This window comes from Drosophila grimshawi, unplaced genomic scaffold (assembly GCF_018153295.1).
Source record: "Drosophila grimshawi isolate 15287-2541.00 unplaced genomic scaffold, ASM1815329v1 contig_311, whole genome shotgun sequence".
NCBI lineage: Eukaryota > Metazoa > Arthropoda > Insecta > Diptera > Drosophilidae > Drosophila > Drosophila grimshawi.
In genome coordinates this window covers 27,346,481-27,360,142 of record NW_025063098.1, presented here as the reverse complement: position 1 = coordinate 27,360,142, position 13,662 = coordinate 27,346,481, and the positions used below count along the sequence as shown (strand labels likewise).

Here is a 13,662-nt window from a genome sequence, read left to right as displayed (position 1 = left end):
TCACGCGATATATCGATAACAAGAAGTTGTTACTATAATTATTGGTCACACTGCTTTCAGATTGCATGCAACAGCTGTTTCAGTTGTTTTCTGTGTTTTGTGTCGAGGCTTTGTTTATGTTTTTTATCACAATTCGTGCAATAAAGTTTGATTATTGAAGTGTATTTTGTGTGTGTGGGTGTGTGTGCATGTTTAGTTAGTGCCGCTTGCAATGAGTACGGACGATCTGTTGGTGCGCCATGACAGAAGCGACGATTCGTCGCCATCAACACCAACGCCAGCATCAACATCAACTGCATCAACGCCTGCGCCAAATTCGTCTTTTAATCGCCTGCGCAGCACATTTCGACTCACCGAAAATATCTCCACGCACATTTTCAATCAGATTTCAACGCAATTCTCGAATGCGGCTGCCGCTGCAGCTGCCTCCGAAGTTATCGATGGCACAACCACATATCCCGAGGCGCCACAAACGGTGGCAACAGTCATTGGCACCGCCATACCCAAACGCAAAAAGCCCGGTGAGTTTTTGTGAACCTATAACTATTTTTATATATATTTAGTTTATAAAGAAAAAAGTCTAATTGTTAGTGCAAATAAAGTGTGTGCAAAAGGTATCGCGTGAGCCACCCTAGCGCAAATAAAAGCTTTTGCAAAAGCTGCGCTGCCAAAAGTGTGCTTGACAAATCAATAGCAGAAAGCTTTTCCTGCTTCAGTCTTACTCAACGCGACAACAGGATAACAGCTCGGCGTAATATTTTAAATTATTCAGCACATTTCTTCATCTCTTATTACCATTATTTTGCTGTTGAAATTGCAATTAAACATTTAGCACAGTGCATCGGCTAACAAACAACAAGCAGGTGCAGTTGCAAATTGAAGGAAACAAAAAGAAATATTTTCTTTTACACGTATGTTGTGTTTTTTTTGCACTGTGGAAGTGCTGCTATTAATGCCTTTTTCGGATTATCTATTTTTATCAATTAAAAAAGGAAGTGAGTCACAATGCGTGGTTTAGTGGAGGATGCAAAGAAAACCAAGCTGAGCACGTTTACCAACACTAATAACAATAACAACAACAACAACAATATGGCCAGTAAATCGAAGCTTTTGCTTAATGCAAGCAGCTCGAGAAAAAGCGTCATTAAAACACCAACGCCAGCAACAACAACAACAGGAGCAGGAAAAACAGTAAAAGCCAAAACGACGTCATCAAATGCAATGACAGCAGCAGCAACAACAACAAAGGCAGCAAAAGCACAAAAGGGCCAAAATCCACCCCAACAAGCAATGGCAACAACACCAGCAGCAGCAGCAACAACAACAACAACAATAGCAGCTGCAGTAGCAACAACAACAACAGCATCAATAGCAACAGCAGCACCCACAGCAGCAGCAACAAAAACAGCAACAATTGCAACTGCGCCGCAACAGCAATTGCCGCCGTACAGCAACAGCAACACAATTGCGCTGCCAAAAGCAATGCATGCCAACAACAGCAGCAACAGCGAGGAACTCGCCGGCGGTGTTCAGGACACAATTTATCTGTGCAACTTTCGTGTGTCTGTCGATGGTGAATGGTTGTGCCTCAAGGAGTTGCAGGACATCGATGTGGCCAACGGGCCAAAGACAGTGGGCGGCGGCGCAGCAATGTTAAATGTTGCAAGTGCTACAAGTTCATCTGCTGCTGGTGGTGGCAACAACTATATGCAGCAACGTGCCGCAGTTCATCAGTTTGGGCAGCGCAACAGTGGCAAGCGTTATGCGGGACTTGCCTCGGGCAGCGGCACACTCGAGGATAACGGTATTATGGCAATTGAAAATCTTATCGGGCGTCGTCTGTGCGACGTTGTCGGCTCAAATGCACTTGCAACAGCAGCAGCTGCAGCAGCAGCAGCAGCAACAACAGCGGCGTCACAGCAGCAGCACAAAAATGTCGGCCTCATCGGTGGCACGCTTGCTGATTGGTCGCATCTCTGTACGTTGCTTGCCACTTGCCTCTTGCCTCTTTTCTTTCTCACTCTCTCTCTCTCTCTTTATATCTAAAACCTTCTTTTAATTTTCATGCGTGTTTTATTTGGTTTTGTTTTGCCTTGCACTCGTTATTCGCATCTAAAAATGTAACTGCCACTCTTATGCTATAAACTTTTGATTTTTGTTTCTTTCGACGATCTGGCAACGTCAACAATACAGTTATAATGGGCGCGCTAAGTTGGCTGCGCCTTAATTAACAGTTTATTAAGTGTCTCGAAAGATCAAATTTATGTTTTTGTTTGAAAATCTTTTGCTTCAGTTTCAACACCTTTTTATACACTTTAATTTATTATTATTAACAAATTGTAATTTTTCAAAGAATTTTGGGAGATTAAGGGAGATATCTCTGACACCGCAAATCATATGTATTCTTGATTAGCATGAGTCGATTTGGCAATGTTGGCAATACCGGTTGGATCGAATTACTATATCATATAGCTGTCATAGGAATGAATAGTTGAAAGTCGAGATCTTGTGTAAAAAACTTTTTTTTGTTTAACAAAATATCCGAAGCAAATTTACCCAATATACATATAACTATGCTCCTCACATTTGATCAAAAAATCATTGAAATCCCTATATTATATTGCTCTTTCAGTAAAAATAGTTCGATATTTAAATTCTTGTATCAAATACTTAAGTTGTTTAACAAAAGACAATCTCCTTGCATGAGGATATGAGAACAACAAGATCGGTCTACTATATCATACAGCTTTCATAGAAATAATTGGTTGTTCAAGCCAAACTCAACAGTTATGCGCCATTTTATAACTATGTCAATTCGATTTTATATTACCAATCTGTTGGTTTTGATTTCTGACTATATTCTTTGGCGAATTTTTTGTTAGTATTTTTTTTTTTTAAGCTTTTGGTTGCGACTTTTCTTTTTTTTTTGTAATTGAGAAAAATTCTGCTCTCATTCAGCTGGTTGAAAATTGGCATAGCATAAGCGTGGTAATCTTAGATAATCTTAATTTGGCATGCTTTAGCATTATTATTATTATAATTGTTATATTACACTCTTGCTTTGCACTCATCAGCTTTGTCTGGGCCAGTTTCTTGTGTCGAGTGGCGACTTGTTGTCCAGGCTTATATCAGATTAGGGCAGACGCTGTCATCTTAAACGTACACTGAACTTTATTAAATATATTTCTTACAAAAAAGGAAGAAAAACAATGCAAATGATAAAATAAATCAACAGGAAAATGATGTTCACTTGCTGTCATCATCGTAGGTTACCCAACTCGATTTCGATGTCTTTAGATTAGATAATATTAGAATCAAATAGGATATAGATTATATTACAGTCAACTAACCGCACAGACCCCACTTGACGAGGCAGTTGAGGATAAGGGCTGTGATTTAACTGCCTGCTGATTGTCATTCGGCGACTCGGGTTCTATGCATATCAAAACTGATGATTCGATGCCATTTGGTTTACCTACATCTATAATTTGTCAGTTAAACAAAGATGCAATTTAAGTGTTTGCTACACACCTGAATTCTTCCCTTCCCTATCCACTTCTTCTTCACACATTACACTTGCAGGATTGACCCGATTAATTGTTTGCGCTTTTGGTTCTATGCTGATCAAAACGCTTGATTCACTTGCATTGTTTTTGCCTGTAATTGTGAGTTTGGTTTTAGAAAGCTGCAAACAAAGATTTTGGACTTGAGTACATTGCCACCGAGTGCATTTGCTACACACCTGAACATTGCCCTTCCCCAGCCACATATTTTTCATGCATTCTGCAATCGCTGCTCGCGTTAGTTCTACTTCTGTTCTGTTCCTGTTTTGGAAATATTAATATATTTGGGATAGATTGTGTCAATTTGAGTGGATTGCATTCTGCACACTTACCTCCGTCTCCCTGTGCCGTTCCCTCTCCTGACTCGGGGACAGACCGCCCTCCTGCCTCTTATGCTTAGCAGCCTTCTTATTCTTTTCTTTTGCACGCTCTTTGGCTTCCGACTCCCGATCTTTTGCACGCTGTCGCCCATCTGTTCTACCCTCTGCTGGCTGCTGCTGATGTTTCTGTTCCCGATCTCTGTTTTTATCTCGTGGTTCCGTGCTGGTCGATTGTTGTTTGCCGAGTGCCTGTGCTCGATTTTTCTCGGCTTTTCTATAGTACTCCTCGCGCTTCTCTCGACCCATCCTTATGGGTATGAACTTCCTCTTGAATTGATACCCCAGCGATGAGGTCGATGTCATCGTATCTTCAGACACATTTTCATACTTGCCATCTAGTTGGTCATATTTATCACTAGTTAATATTTTTAAAATATCTTCAGAAGCACTTAAATGTTTGTTATCTTAAGTTTAGATTGAATACTTCATTTTTAATACAAGCTTATATATATTTTTTTGGATATCTTAAGACTCATTTTAGTTTAATATTTTAAGTATATCTTCAGTGGCAGAATGAGATCAAGCGAGGTTATATTTATCACTAGCTAATATTTTGTATATATCTTCAGATACTTGTCACCTAAAGTTTAAAGTGATCATACCAATTGTTAGTGGTTGGTTTATGTTTTCTTATCAATCACTCAGTCAGCGAGATATTTGCTCAAACTTACCAGTTTTTTTGCGTGGCAGCAGCTTCTCCACATCATTGAAGCCGACGGGGCCGCTCAACCGCTGGCTCGGATTGCTGCCTACGAGGCTAATGCCCGGACTTTTCGTGCTCTCATATTTGTTAGATTTCATTTGTGCCTCGGCTCTGAATGTTGATTTCTTATTGACTCTGCGACTGTGGAACAGAGTGTTCCAGCAGCTTCTGTCCGGTTCGGGGATTACTTTCGGCACTGGCGCTGGTTCGCTTACAGTTTTCTCCGAACTGTATTGCTTTTCATTGGAATCAGTCGATTTGGCGACCGTTTTGACCGTTTTCTTCTGCTTTTTGCTACAGTACAGACAACAGCAGATGATCAATAATAATAGGAAAAAGATTATACCCAAAATGGCCGCTGCATATCCCGCATACATTCCACTATTATCTGGACTTGCATCCTCTGCTCCTTGATTATTGTCACTCTCATCTAGCAAAGTGTCGGCTTCGGTTTCGTTTTCATTGTCTTTGGCTGAACGACTATGCTTACGTGGCAACGAGGATTCTTTGGATTCTTGTTTCTTATCGTTCTTCTCCTTGAGCTTGTCCATATCTTTGTCCTTGTCTTTGTCCTTGTCTTTGTCCTTGTTCTTGTTCTTGTCTTTGTTTTTAGTGTCTTTGGGGCCAAGCTTCGGACCCTGATCCCTATTCCCGGTCATACTCATGTCTTCGGGTAACAAATCATAATCATTACTCTCAGTTTTGCACACGGTCTCCTGTTCCGGCACCTCTTCGTCCGACGGCGAATGTGTTAATTTCCTTTTATTGGGCAGAATCAGGGCCTCATAGATCTGTAGAATGCCACCCAGGCCAGGATAGAACATCTCATCCCTATAATGCAACTGGACATTCTCTCTAATCCAGGTGCGCAGCTTCTGATTGTAGATCTTTTGACTCATGCCCTGAAAACGATAACAGTTGCTCAACGTCTTGAAGAATTTGACCAGAATGAAGGCGGACTCCGGCGAACGTAGATTGTAAATGCGCCGATTTTTAAATGGCAAAAATATGTTGGTCAAAAAATTCGAGCTATCCTCCGGCTCCAAGTGCGGCAGCGGCACAATCATCATCTCATCATTATCGGCGGCACCATTCAAACAGTTGTGATCCAAGAGAGCACAACTCGAGGCATCTTTCTCGACACAGCTCGACTCATTGAGATGAATGGGTTTGATGCGCACATTCTTCAGCTGAGCTAGGATATCGGATTCGGGCAATTTCCAGCCATTGCCATTGGTGTTGAGCACCAGTTGACATTGGCGATACAATGCCACCAAACGTTGCACTGTGCACAGATTGAGACGACCCGCATAATAGGAGACTTGTGCCACCGGCACCAGATAATAACGCAAATATCCACCCAATGCATCATAGAAGGCCCTTTGCAGCAGACGTCGTGTCTCCAAATCGGACATCTTTCTCACGACATGATTAACGCTATTGAAGTACTTCATCAGCGTATGGATGACTTCATCGGTGACGAGACTCTGTGGATACGATTTGGGCAGCAGCAGTTCGAAATCCTTGCGAGCGGACAACAATGCAATATCCTCGGTGGAGAAGCAACGCTTTGGATAGCTACCAAAGAGATTGGTGCCCAGAAAGGTGGCCTCCTCGTTGGGGCAATTTTCGGGTTTGATTTTCGTCTGATCTCGCGACGTTGGCTCCCCATCGCCATTGAGTTCGCCCTGTTTGGTCTCCTCGGGCGAGGCAGCCGCATAATATGTGGCCTTAATGCGATCCTCAATGCTGCGCAGCAGTTCGGCACGCTCGAACGGATCCTCGTCCTGTTGTTGCTCCCGATCCTCGTCCAGATCGCGTGCCTGCTGAAAATGTTGCATGGACGAGACCTCTTCGTCATTGGTATTGGCATTTAGCTTGTTGCGATATTGATGCAACTCGGAGCTGAGCATCGATTGCAGCGTCAGCTCGTTCTGAAAGTCATTGGGCACCTCCAGCGTCGACAGATCGATGCTATAGATGGGGCAACCGCCGGGCGCCAGGAACAACAGCAACGAGAACAGCACATAAATGTTCATAATACATCTATTTCTTATTTAATTGTCGCATTGTTTTTGAAGTTAAAAGCTAGGTTGATGGGAACACTTTCAAATTTCCAGATCGATATCTGTCTATAATGTCAGAGACTCCTGTAAAATACTCGATTGCTATTACAAATAATCAAGTGTCTTATGGGATTTGGTATTTATTGTACTCATTTCTTATGTGAGGTCTTTGTTAGAGCCTGAGGATAATCGCCAATGGTTCCTCACCTTGTTATTCAGACAGTTAATTTCTAAAATTGAAGATGAGTCAGGATTTGCATTTCTAGTTTTGAGAAATGTATTTCTTAATCATAGAAAATATTTCTAAAATATAGAGAAGATCACAGGACTTAGGACAAGCCTTACTAATTTTAAGAAAAATGTTTTCTTATATCTTCAAATTATTTCCAAAACAACCACTTTTTAACTGTAGGATTTTGTATTTGTTTGAATACATTCAAATATTCAATCTTATTAGATCTTTTCCGAGCTGCGAAAAACTAATCTTTTCTGATATGGGTCTCATATTAGAGCTTGACCTAGCTGGGCATTTCCCACCTGGCAAGAAGGAGTTAGTTGATTCCTTTTCAGATTTTCACTGGAAGTTCTTTACACACAATTCTTTGTGCACACAGTTTTGCAAGCAAAGATCATAACAACAACAAGAACCACAACAATAATAAAAACGACGTTTACATTGAGTAGTTGCATCCAATAACAAAAAAATGCTGTCGAGGATGCGCTCCAAAAAACTAACACTCCAACTGGGAACCAATCGCTTCTCAATTGCAGCACGTGACACGGCGGAGATTGAACGGAGTAATTTGGTGAATATATGCAAACTGGTTGTCAAGGAGCTGTTGGAGCAATCGTTGCGATATGGACGCATGCTCGACTCGGATCATTTGCCGCTGCAGCATTTCTTTATCGTCATCGAGCATGTGCTCGGCCATGGCCTGAGACCAAAGAAGGGTCTACTGGGACCGCGCAAGGAACTCTGGGATCTGTTGCAGAGTGTCGAGAACTATTGTCCCGAGGCGCAGGATATAACGGCCAGTGTGAGGGATTTGCCCACGGTGCGCACCCACATTGGGCGTGCCCGGGCCTGGCTGAGGATTGCGCTGATGCAGAAGAAGCTGTCGGACTATCTGCAGGCGCTGATCGAACATCGCGAGGACTCCTTGTACGACTACTATGAGCCACAGGCTCTCATGATGAGCGATGAGGTGTGTGTTCCAGCTCAATCTCCATCTCAACTGGGCATCTTCTTCATTAACAAGTGATTATCCCCCCCACATCCGATTCTAGATTGTTGTCATTATGGGCATTCTCGTTGGCCTGAATGTCATCGATTGCAATTTGTGCGTGAAGGAAGAGGATCTCGATTCCCAGCAGGGAGTCATCGATTTTTCGCTCTATTTACGCTCCAGTTCCCGGAATGCTGATGAGGCCAATGAGGAATCGTCGGCCCAAGCAGCTTCAATGGATGCCACCGGACAGGGCAACATGATTGCTGTGCTGGATCAGAAGAACTACATTGAGGAGCTCAATCGGCATTTGAAGTGCGTCGAGCGTAAAAACCGTAAAAAGTGAATTCCGATTCAAGCTTCATTCGTTTTTCACAGCGCCACTGTTGGCAATCTGCAGGCCAAGGTTGAGTCCTTGACCACCACCAATGCTCTGATGAAAGAGGATCTGGCCATCGCTCGCAATAGTCTGCTGGCTCTCCAAGCCGAGAATCAGGCGATGCGACAATCCGCCCGCCAACAGACCCATTCCGACAACAGCTCCACGGGCAGCGCCAGTGACAAGGATAAAGACAAGGACAAGGACAAAACTGATGGCTTAAGCTCCGAGCTTATGGAGGAGCGAAAACGTAGCGCTGAGTTGGACAAAGAGCTCAAGCTGCAGGTGTCGCTCAAGGCGGAATCGGATATGGCTATGAAGCTGCTCGAGAAGGACATCCATGAGAAACAGGATACGATTATCTCACTGAGACGCCAACTCGACGACATCAAACAAATCAATCTCGAAATGTATCGCAAGCTGCAGGTGCGTATTGCCACAAGACACAACAAATACACACCCAAATTAGAGATGGACGCGGACTGTGAATATCGGAAGGATCTAACAGTTCCCTATTACCAGCTTTAGAGTAGAATTAAACAGACATATTAATATTCTGATTGTTGTTGGGATTTGTTAACAGATGTCAAAAACATGACTCGCAAGCTAAAAATTACACACTTTGTCTGTTGTCTGTTGATGTCACCTTTTGGGATCTCTATCCCCAGAACTCAATTAAACCTAGGAAGATGATAAGATGAATCTCTGCAATAATATTTATTAAGCAGAGAAAGCATTTCCGACCACATAAAGTATATATATTCATCATCAGTTTCAAAAGCGAGACGATTTAGTTATATTTGTCTGGCTCTCTGCGACAGATCACAGTTTTGCTAATATCGATACAAATCGATTTTTGATTGCAATAAAATCACTTTAGTAACAATTGGTTAACAGTCAAAATTTAATCAAAGATAAATTGATCATAAGATGAAAAAAGAAACGTAGAACTCACAACTATCCGAATGTCTTTTAGTTCAAATGTTTTTAAATGCTGGATTCAGTGTATCTGCCTCTCGAGCACTCTCGACTAGAGCATTCCAACTATTTCTATTTCAAAATACGACCACATAGTCCGCGTCCAACTCTGCACCCAAATTGAAAAAGAAAACACTAACACAAACACCTAATGAACGACACTGAATCAAAATCCAAACTCATCTGCTCACATTCATCAAGCCACTCATTTCATCGTCAGTCATTTGGTTTATTTCTTTGTCCTTGGTTGCATTTAATTCGACTCAAAAATTCACCATTCCTCGTAAACGCAAATATGGCCTTAATCAAGCTGTTGAAAGAGAGATAAAATCTAAAAGATAACTCCTACTACTACTCCCCCCACTCGTTTGAAATTTGAAATTTAGGAATGTGAAGATGAACTCACACAGAAGGGCGAGATGGTCTCTCGTTTGCAAACGAAAGCCTCACAAATTGGTAACATTTTACAATCGCTAGAAAAGAAATACGACAACAAGCTCCACGAGCACCATCAGCAGCATGCCCAGATGAGCGGAGGCGGAGGCGGCGGGGATCGTTCACCGAATACGCGACGCCAGCAGAATCTGCAAAAGTTTGAGGCAATGACAAAGAAGCAGAAACAGGACACTGGACCGCCCATGAAGCGGCTGCATCTCAAAATGGATGGTATTCCCCCCTTCAATCCCAACAACTATCGCAAGTCGCCGGGTACAGCAGCAGCTCCGAATCCACTCCAGCTGCAGCCAGAGGAGGGAGCAGCACTCAAGACGCCCACATCCGCCAAATCTTTGAATGATGAACTGGCCGAGGCTGCGGCTGCTGTAACGCATCATTTCAAGGGCGGCGGAGATGGTTCACGTAGCGATTACGCTTTGTCCAGCGAACAGGATGCGTCAGGATAAAATCATTAAGTCATTTAGTTTTATTAAACTGTTAAGACGGCATTTACTTGTGTTAATTGAATACACAATATTATTTGTGCTAGATGATTATTGGTGTCTAGAATGGATCTGTGGGCACTAAAAATAACCTTATAAGTACAGTGGTAGCTCGTTAATAAAAACGCTTACGGATTAGATTTCATTTTAGTAAGCAAACAATTTGTCAAAGTCAAATTTTATTTACAACAAAAATTTATTTGAATATAATATTTTTTAAATATTCTAATTTGCAGCACATTTTAAATTGGATTTTTACTAAATAAATCTTTAAATATAAATCAAATAAATTTAAAATTTAAATAACACTGAAATTTCTGTTTTAAGCTTCTCTAAAAAGCAAATCCAAAAAATGTTTCCCACTAAAATAAAATTAAAGTCAAATTCATGAAAATTACGGTATTCATTTTGTAACATTTCGGAAAATACAAATTTGCCGGCATCAACCACTGTACTATATAAAAAAGTTCCCATATCGGTTAACTACATAGCTGTTAAGATAACTGTAACTCAGAGTGCAACTGCTTAACAACATATATATCTATATATTTTAGAACCGATGTTAAATGTACGTTGCCTTCAATACTATATAAATATATAGAGAACCAAAGTCACATGTTATAGCAATATATATATACATATAGTACTCGTATAGCTACAGAAATTTGTTGAAGATTCTCAAAATTATAAGCTGTTAGCTGAATTCTTGCCCGATAATCCCCCCCAAAATAAAGTATTACATCATTATGTGTAAAGAGATGATTTATATATTATATTACAGATCTATGACACTCGAAACGCGTATCGTACTCTCAACTTGCTTGATCGGTATAAAATCTAATTTATACTTATGCCATATACTTAAAAAAAACTAGTTAAAATACTAACAATGTAATTATATAAATATGTATGTATCTATGTATCTATACATGCTAAAGGATGTAGTCCCTTATATACACATATATATATATATATATATATATATATATATATATATATATATATCTCAAAACCAAACCAAAGAAATAAAACTTATCTCAACTCGAGTCTTTCATTTCGGACTAACCCAAGATCTGTGATCATTGTTGTTAAAACAGCTCGTTCAAAAGATTCTTGTATTTGTATCTTTTTTGACAGGATTGCAAAGCATCGCTGACACACAAAACGGAGCTAATGAGCAAGTTAGAATGCCAAAAGGAAGATATGGCCAGCACAATTGAACAATTAGAGAAAAAGTAAGATCGCTGTTAAGTACAAATTGAGATAATTATGATATTTGGGTGTTTTTGTACTTTGAGAGATTTGCGTCGATTTTTAAGGTTTCTAAACAATAGCCCAAATCACTATTAATCCAGCCTTTTACGGATATCTGCACGAAACATGTTCTTAATTCATACGATTGAAAGGTATTTAAATTACTTTTCCAAAAAACCTGGAGAGTTAAATAAAAACTTTAGAAAATGCTCTATGTACAAAATAATAATTGATTGGGTTATATTCAAATTTTCAAGATAGTTTTAGACTCTGATTTTCAGATTCAGTAAAAGAGTAGAGATTTACTAAATGTTAAGATAATAGTTGCATTTATCGATTTTTGACTATTTTTGAAATAGAAAATCAATCTTTACTCTTTGAGTCGAAAATCTTTCTTAAGACAATCGATCGTTTATTGTATAAACAAGATCAGCTAAACGATCAATGTCTAAGAAGGTTTTGAATCTTTTTAATATGGGTTAAATGTTATGAATTTTTTTTTTTTATGTCTATATAAATATTTTCAAATATTGCTCATGCAAATAAATTTTAATTTATCAAGGTTAATAGATAGGTAGATATGATGATAGATTGATCGAACTAATGATAAATAGATTTTACAGCTCAAATTCTTTTTAAAGGCAATAAACTAAAGCAAATATTTATTATTTATTTATTAACATTACTTTTACGGAGCTTTTGAGATTAAAAACTGTGTGATAATAATTAAATATACACACATTAAGAGTAATAATCATTTTCAACGCCCCTAAATAAAAACATGTTTGCCTTTCCACAGATGGACTAGTGATAAGAGCAATTTGGGCGAGATATTGAAGAACACGTCACAAACGATGTCCAGCCAAGTGAGTGCCAGCGAGGAGCGAGCTGCGCGGGCGGAGGCGGAGACGCGCATTGAGCGCGAGTGGCGCGTGTCCTTGCAGGAGAAGGAGCTGAAGCTGAAGGAGAAGATTGCGACACTACAAGCGTGTGTCAAAGAGCTCAACGAGGAGAAGCAGAAGAACGACAAGCTAAAGTTGGATCTGGAAAAAGCGCGCACTCAATGGTCGGAGGCGCAGACGACGCTCGAGGAGCTGGGCATACAGTTGAGTATGAGTAAGCTGAAGATCTCCGAGTTCCAGGACAATGAGCGACGTCAGCAACAGCTGATCTCCGGTTCATCGCAATCTTTGCAAACAATGCCGGAGCCAGTGAGCAGTCCGGGCATTTGGGCGCCCGATTCGATAGCCACACATTGCACTGCCTGCACCCGGGAATTCAATTTGACCCGTCGCAAGCATCATTGTCGCAGTTGTGGCGAAATCTTTTGCAAATCCTGCTCGGAGAATTCGCTGCCCCTGCTCAATGCTCAGGGGCTGCCGGGTCGACCGGTGCGGGTATGCAATGCGTGCTATGCTTCCACTGGTAAATGATCAGCAACTATGCTAATATATATAAATATAAAGTGTATTCATAGTATGTTTGTAGTTATTTACATAATTGATTGTTATAAACACATATTGTTCAGCGTCATATATTTCATGACATTTACGTAGCTGTGCCCTCATACTATTTCCATTTGACTGGGCGTGTGCTTATACATTATATAATAAATATATTTTTATATTCCTATAATTTGAATTGAATGAAGCCTTATTAATAAATATAAAAGGAAATAATTTTCGGGCGATTTTATTTTTAAATTTCAACTGCTGCGCATTTCTACGAGCTGTTAAAATAACACTGTAACTGTTAACTTAACAGCAGATGGGTGGCCCAATGCATGGTTACACTTTGCTGGTATTTTTTTGTGACGTATCGCTTATCGATAGATTTGTGATGCTGAAGCAAATGCAGCCCTACAAAATGGCGGCAATATTTGAATGTTAAGCATATAAATGAAATTTAAGTGTATCTTCGAGATAAGGACATATCCTTAAAGATCTCGAAATAAAACATATGTGGACTTTCGTGGAACATTCATATTCTTACATAACATACCCTAAAACAATTTTCTTTTCTGTACAGACCATACAGCCATCAAAAAAGTATTCTAAATTTAAAATTGTGAAAGCCTTGTCTCTTCTGGGCTGATCTTTCACTTCCCTCTCTTCCATCTTCCTGGAAGACCACCTTGATAACTATAATTCATAAGGCTAAGAGACCAATTAACAG

General features: G+C 40.2%; 2 protein-coding genes across 6 annotated transcripts; one reads left to right on the top strand and one right to left on the bottom strand.

Annotated features, from left to right (window-relative positions):
- The first annotated feature begins 86 nt into the window (after positions 1 to 86).
- LOC6569620 (protein RUFY3) lies at positions 87 to 13,109 on the top strand. 3 transcript variants are annotated; one of them, XM_032741639.1, is made up of 6 exons: positions 87 to 521; positions 7,484 to 7,917; positions 8,000 to 8,253; positions 8,317 to 8,743; positions 11,371 to 11,468; positions 12,287 to 13,109. In XM_032741639.1, exons 1-6 carry the CDS (start codon positions 212 to 214, stop codon positions 12,918 to 12,920), a joined length of 2,157 nt encoding a protein of 718 aa, XP_032597530.1. In that variant the 5' UTR covers positions 87 to 211; the 3' UTR covers positions 12,921 to 13,109. The 3 variants fall into 3 exon arrangements, with proteins under 3 accessions (XP_032597530.1, XP_032597531.1, XP_032597532.1); XM_032741640.1 differs by lacking the exons at positions 11,371 to 11,468; positions 12,287 to 13,109 and adding an exon at positions 9,682 to 10,417 and having other exon boundaries at positions 129 to 521; XM_032741641.2 differs by lacking the exons at positions 87 to 521; positions 11,371 to 11,468; positions 12,287 to 13,109 and adding exons at positions 1,422 to 1,978; positions 9,682 to 10,417.
- On the bottom strand, positions 3,211 to 6,716 carry LOC6569621. Of its 3 annotated transcripts, none has more exons than XM_032741636.1 (6): positions 4,615 to 6,716; positions 3,896 to 4,278; positions 3,743 to 3,824; positions 3,532 to 3,657; positions 3,351 to 3,481; positions 3,211 to 3,291 (listed from the first exon to the last, which is right to left on the bottom strand). In XM_032741636.1, exons 1-6 carry the CDS (start codon positions 6,683 to 6,685, stop codon positions 3,247 to 3,249), a joined length of 2,838 nt encoding a protein of 945 aa, XP_032597527.1. In that variant the 5' UTR covers positions 6,686 to 6,716; the 3' UTR covers positions 3,211 to 3,246. The 3 variants fall into 3 exon arrangements, with proteins under 3 accessions (XP_032597527.1, XP_032597528.1, XP_001996116.2); XM_032741637.1 differs by having other exon boundaries at positions 3,351 to 3,475; XM_001996080.2 differs by lacking the exons at positions 3,211 to 3,291; positions 3,351 to 3,481 and having other exon boundaries at positions 3,593 to 3,685.
- Positions 13,110 to 13,662: the final 553 nt, after the last annotated feature.

Excerpts from the sequence above, each read along its gene's own strand:
- LOC6569620 (XM_032741639.1), top strand. The coding sequence starts at position 212 with ATGAGTACGGACGATCTGTTGGTGCGCCATGACAGAAGCGACGATTCG. Across the intron at positions 8,744-11,370 it reads AAATGTATCGCAAGCTGCAG|GATTGCAAAGCATCGCTGAC; the intron begins GTGCGTATTGCC and ends CTTTTTTGACAG. Across the intron at positions 11,469-12,286 it reads ATTGAACAATTAGAGAAAAA|ATGGACTAGTGATAAGAGCA; the intron begins GTAAGATCGCTG and ends GCCTTTCCACAG.
- LOC6569621 (XM_032741636.1), bottom strand. The coding sequence starts at position 6,685 with ATGAACATTTATGTGCTGTTCTCGTTGCTGTTGTTCCTGGCGCCCGGC. Across the intron at positions 3,658-3,742 it reads TGGGGAAGGGCAATGTTCAG|GCAAAAACAATGCAAGTGAA; the intron begins GTGTGTAGCAAA and ends TCACAATTACAG. Across the intron at positions 3,292-3,350 it reads CGTCAAGTGGGGTCTGTGCG|ACATCGAAATCGAGTTGGGT; the intron begins GTTAGTTGACTG and ends TCTAATCTAAAG.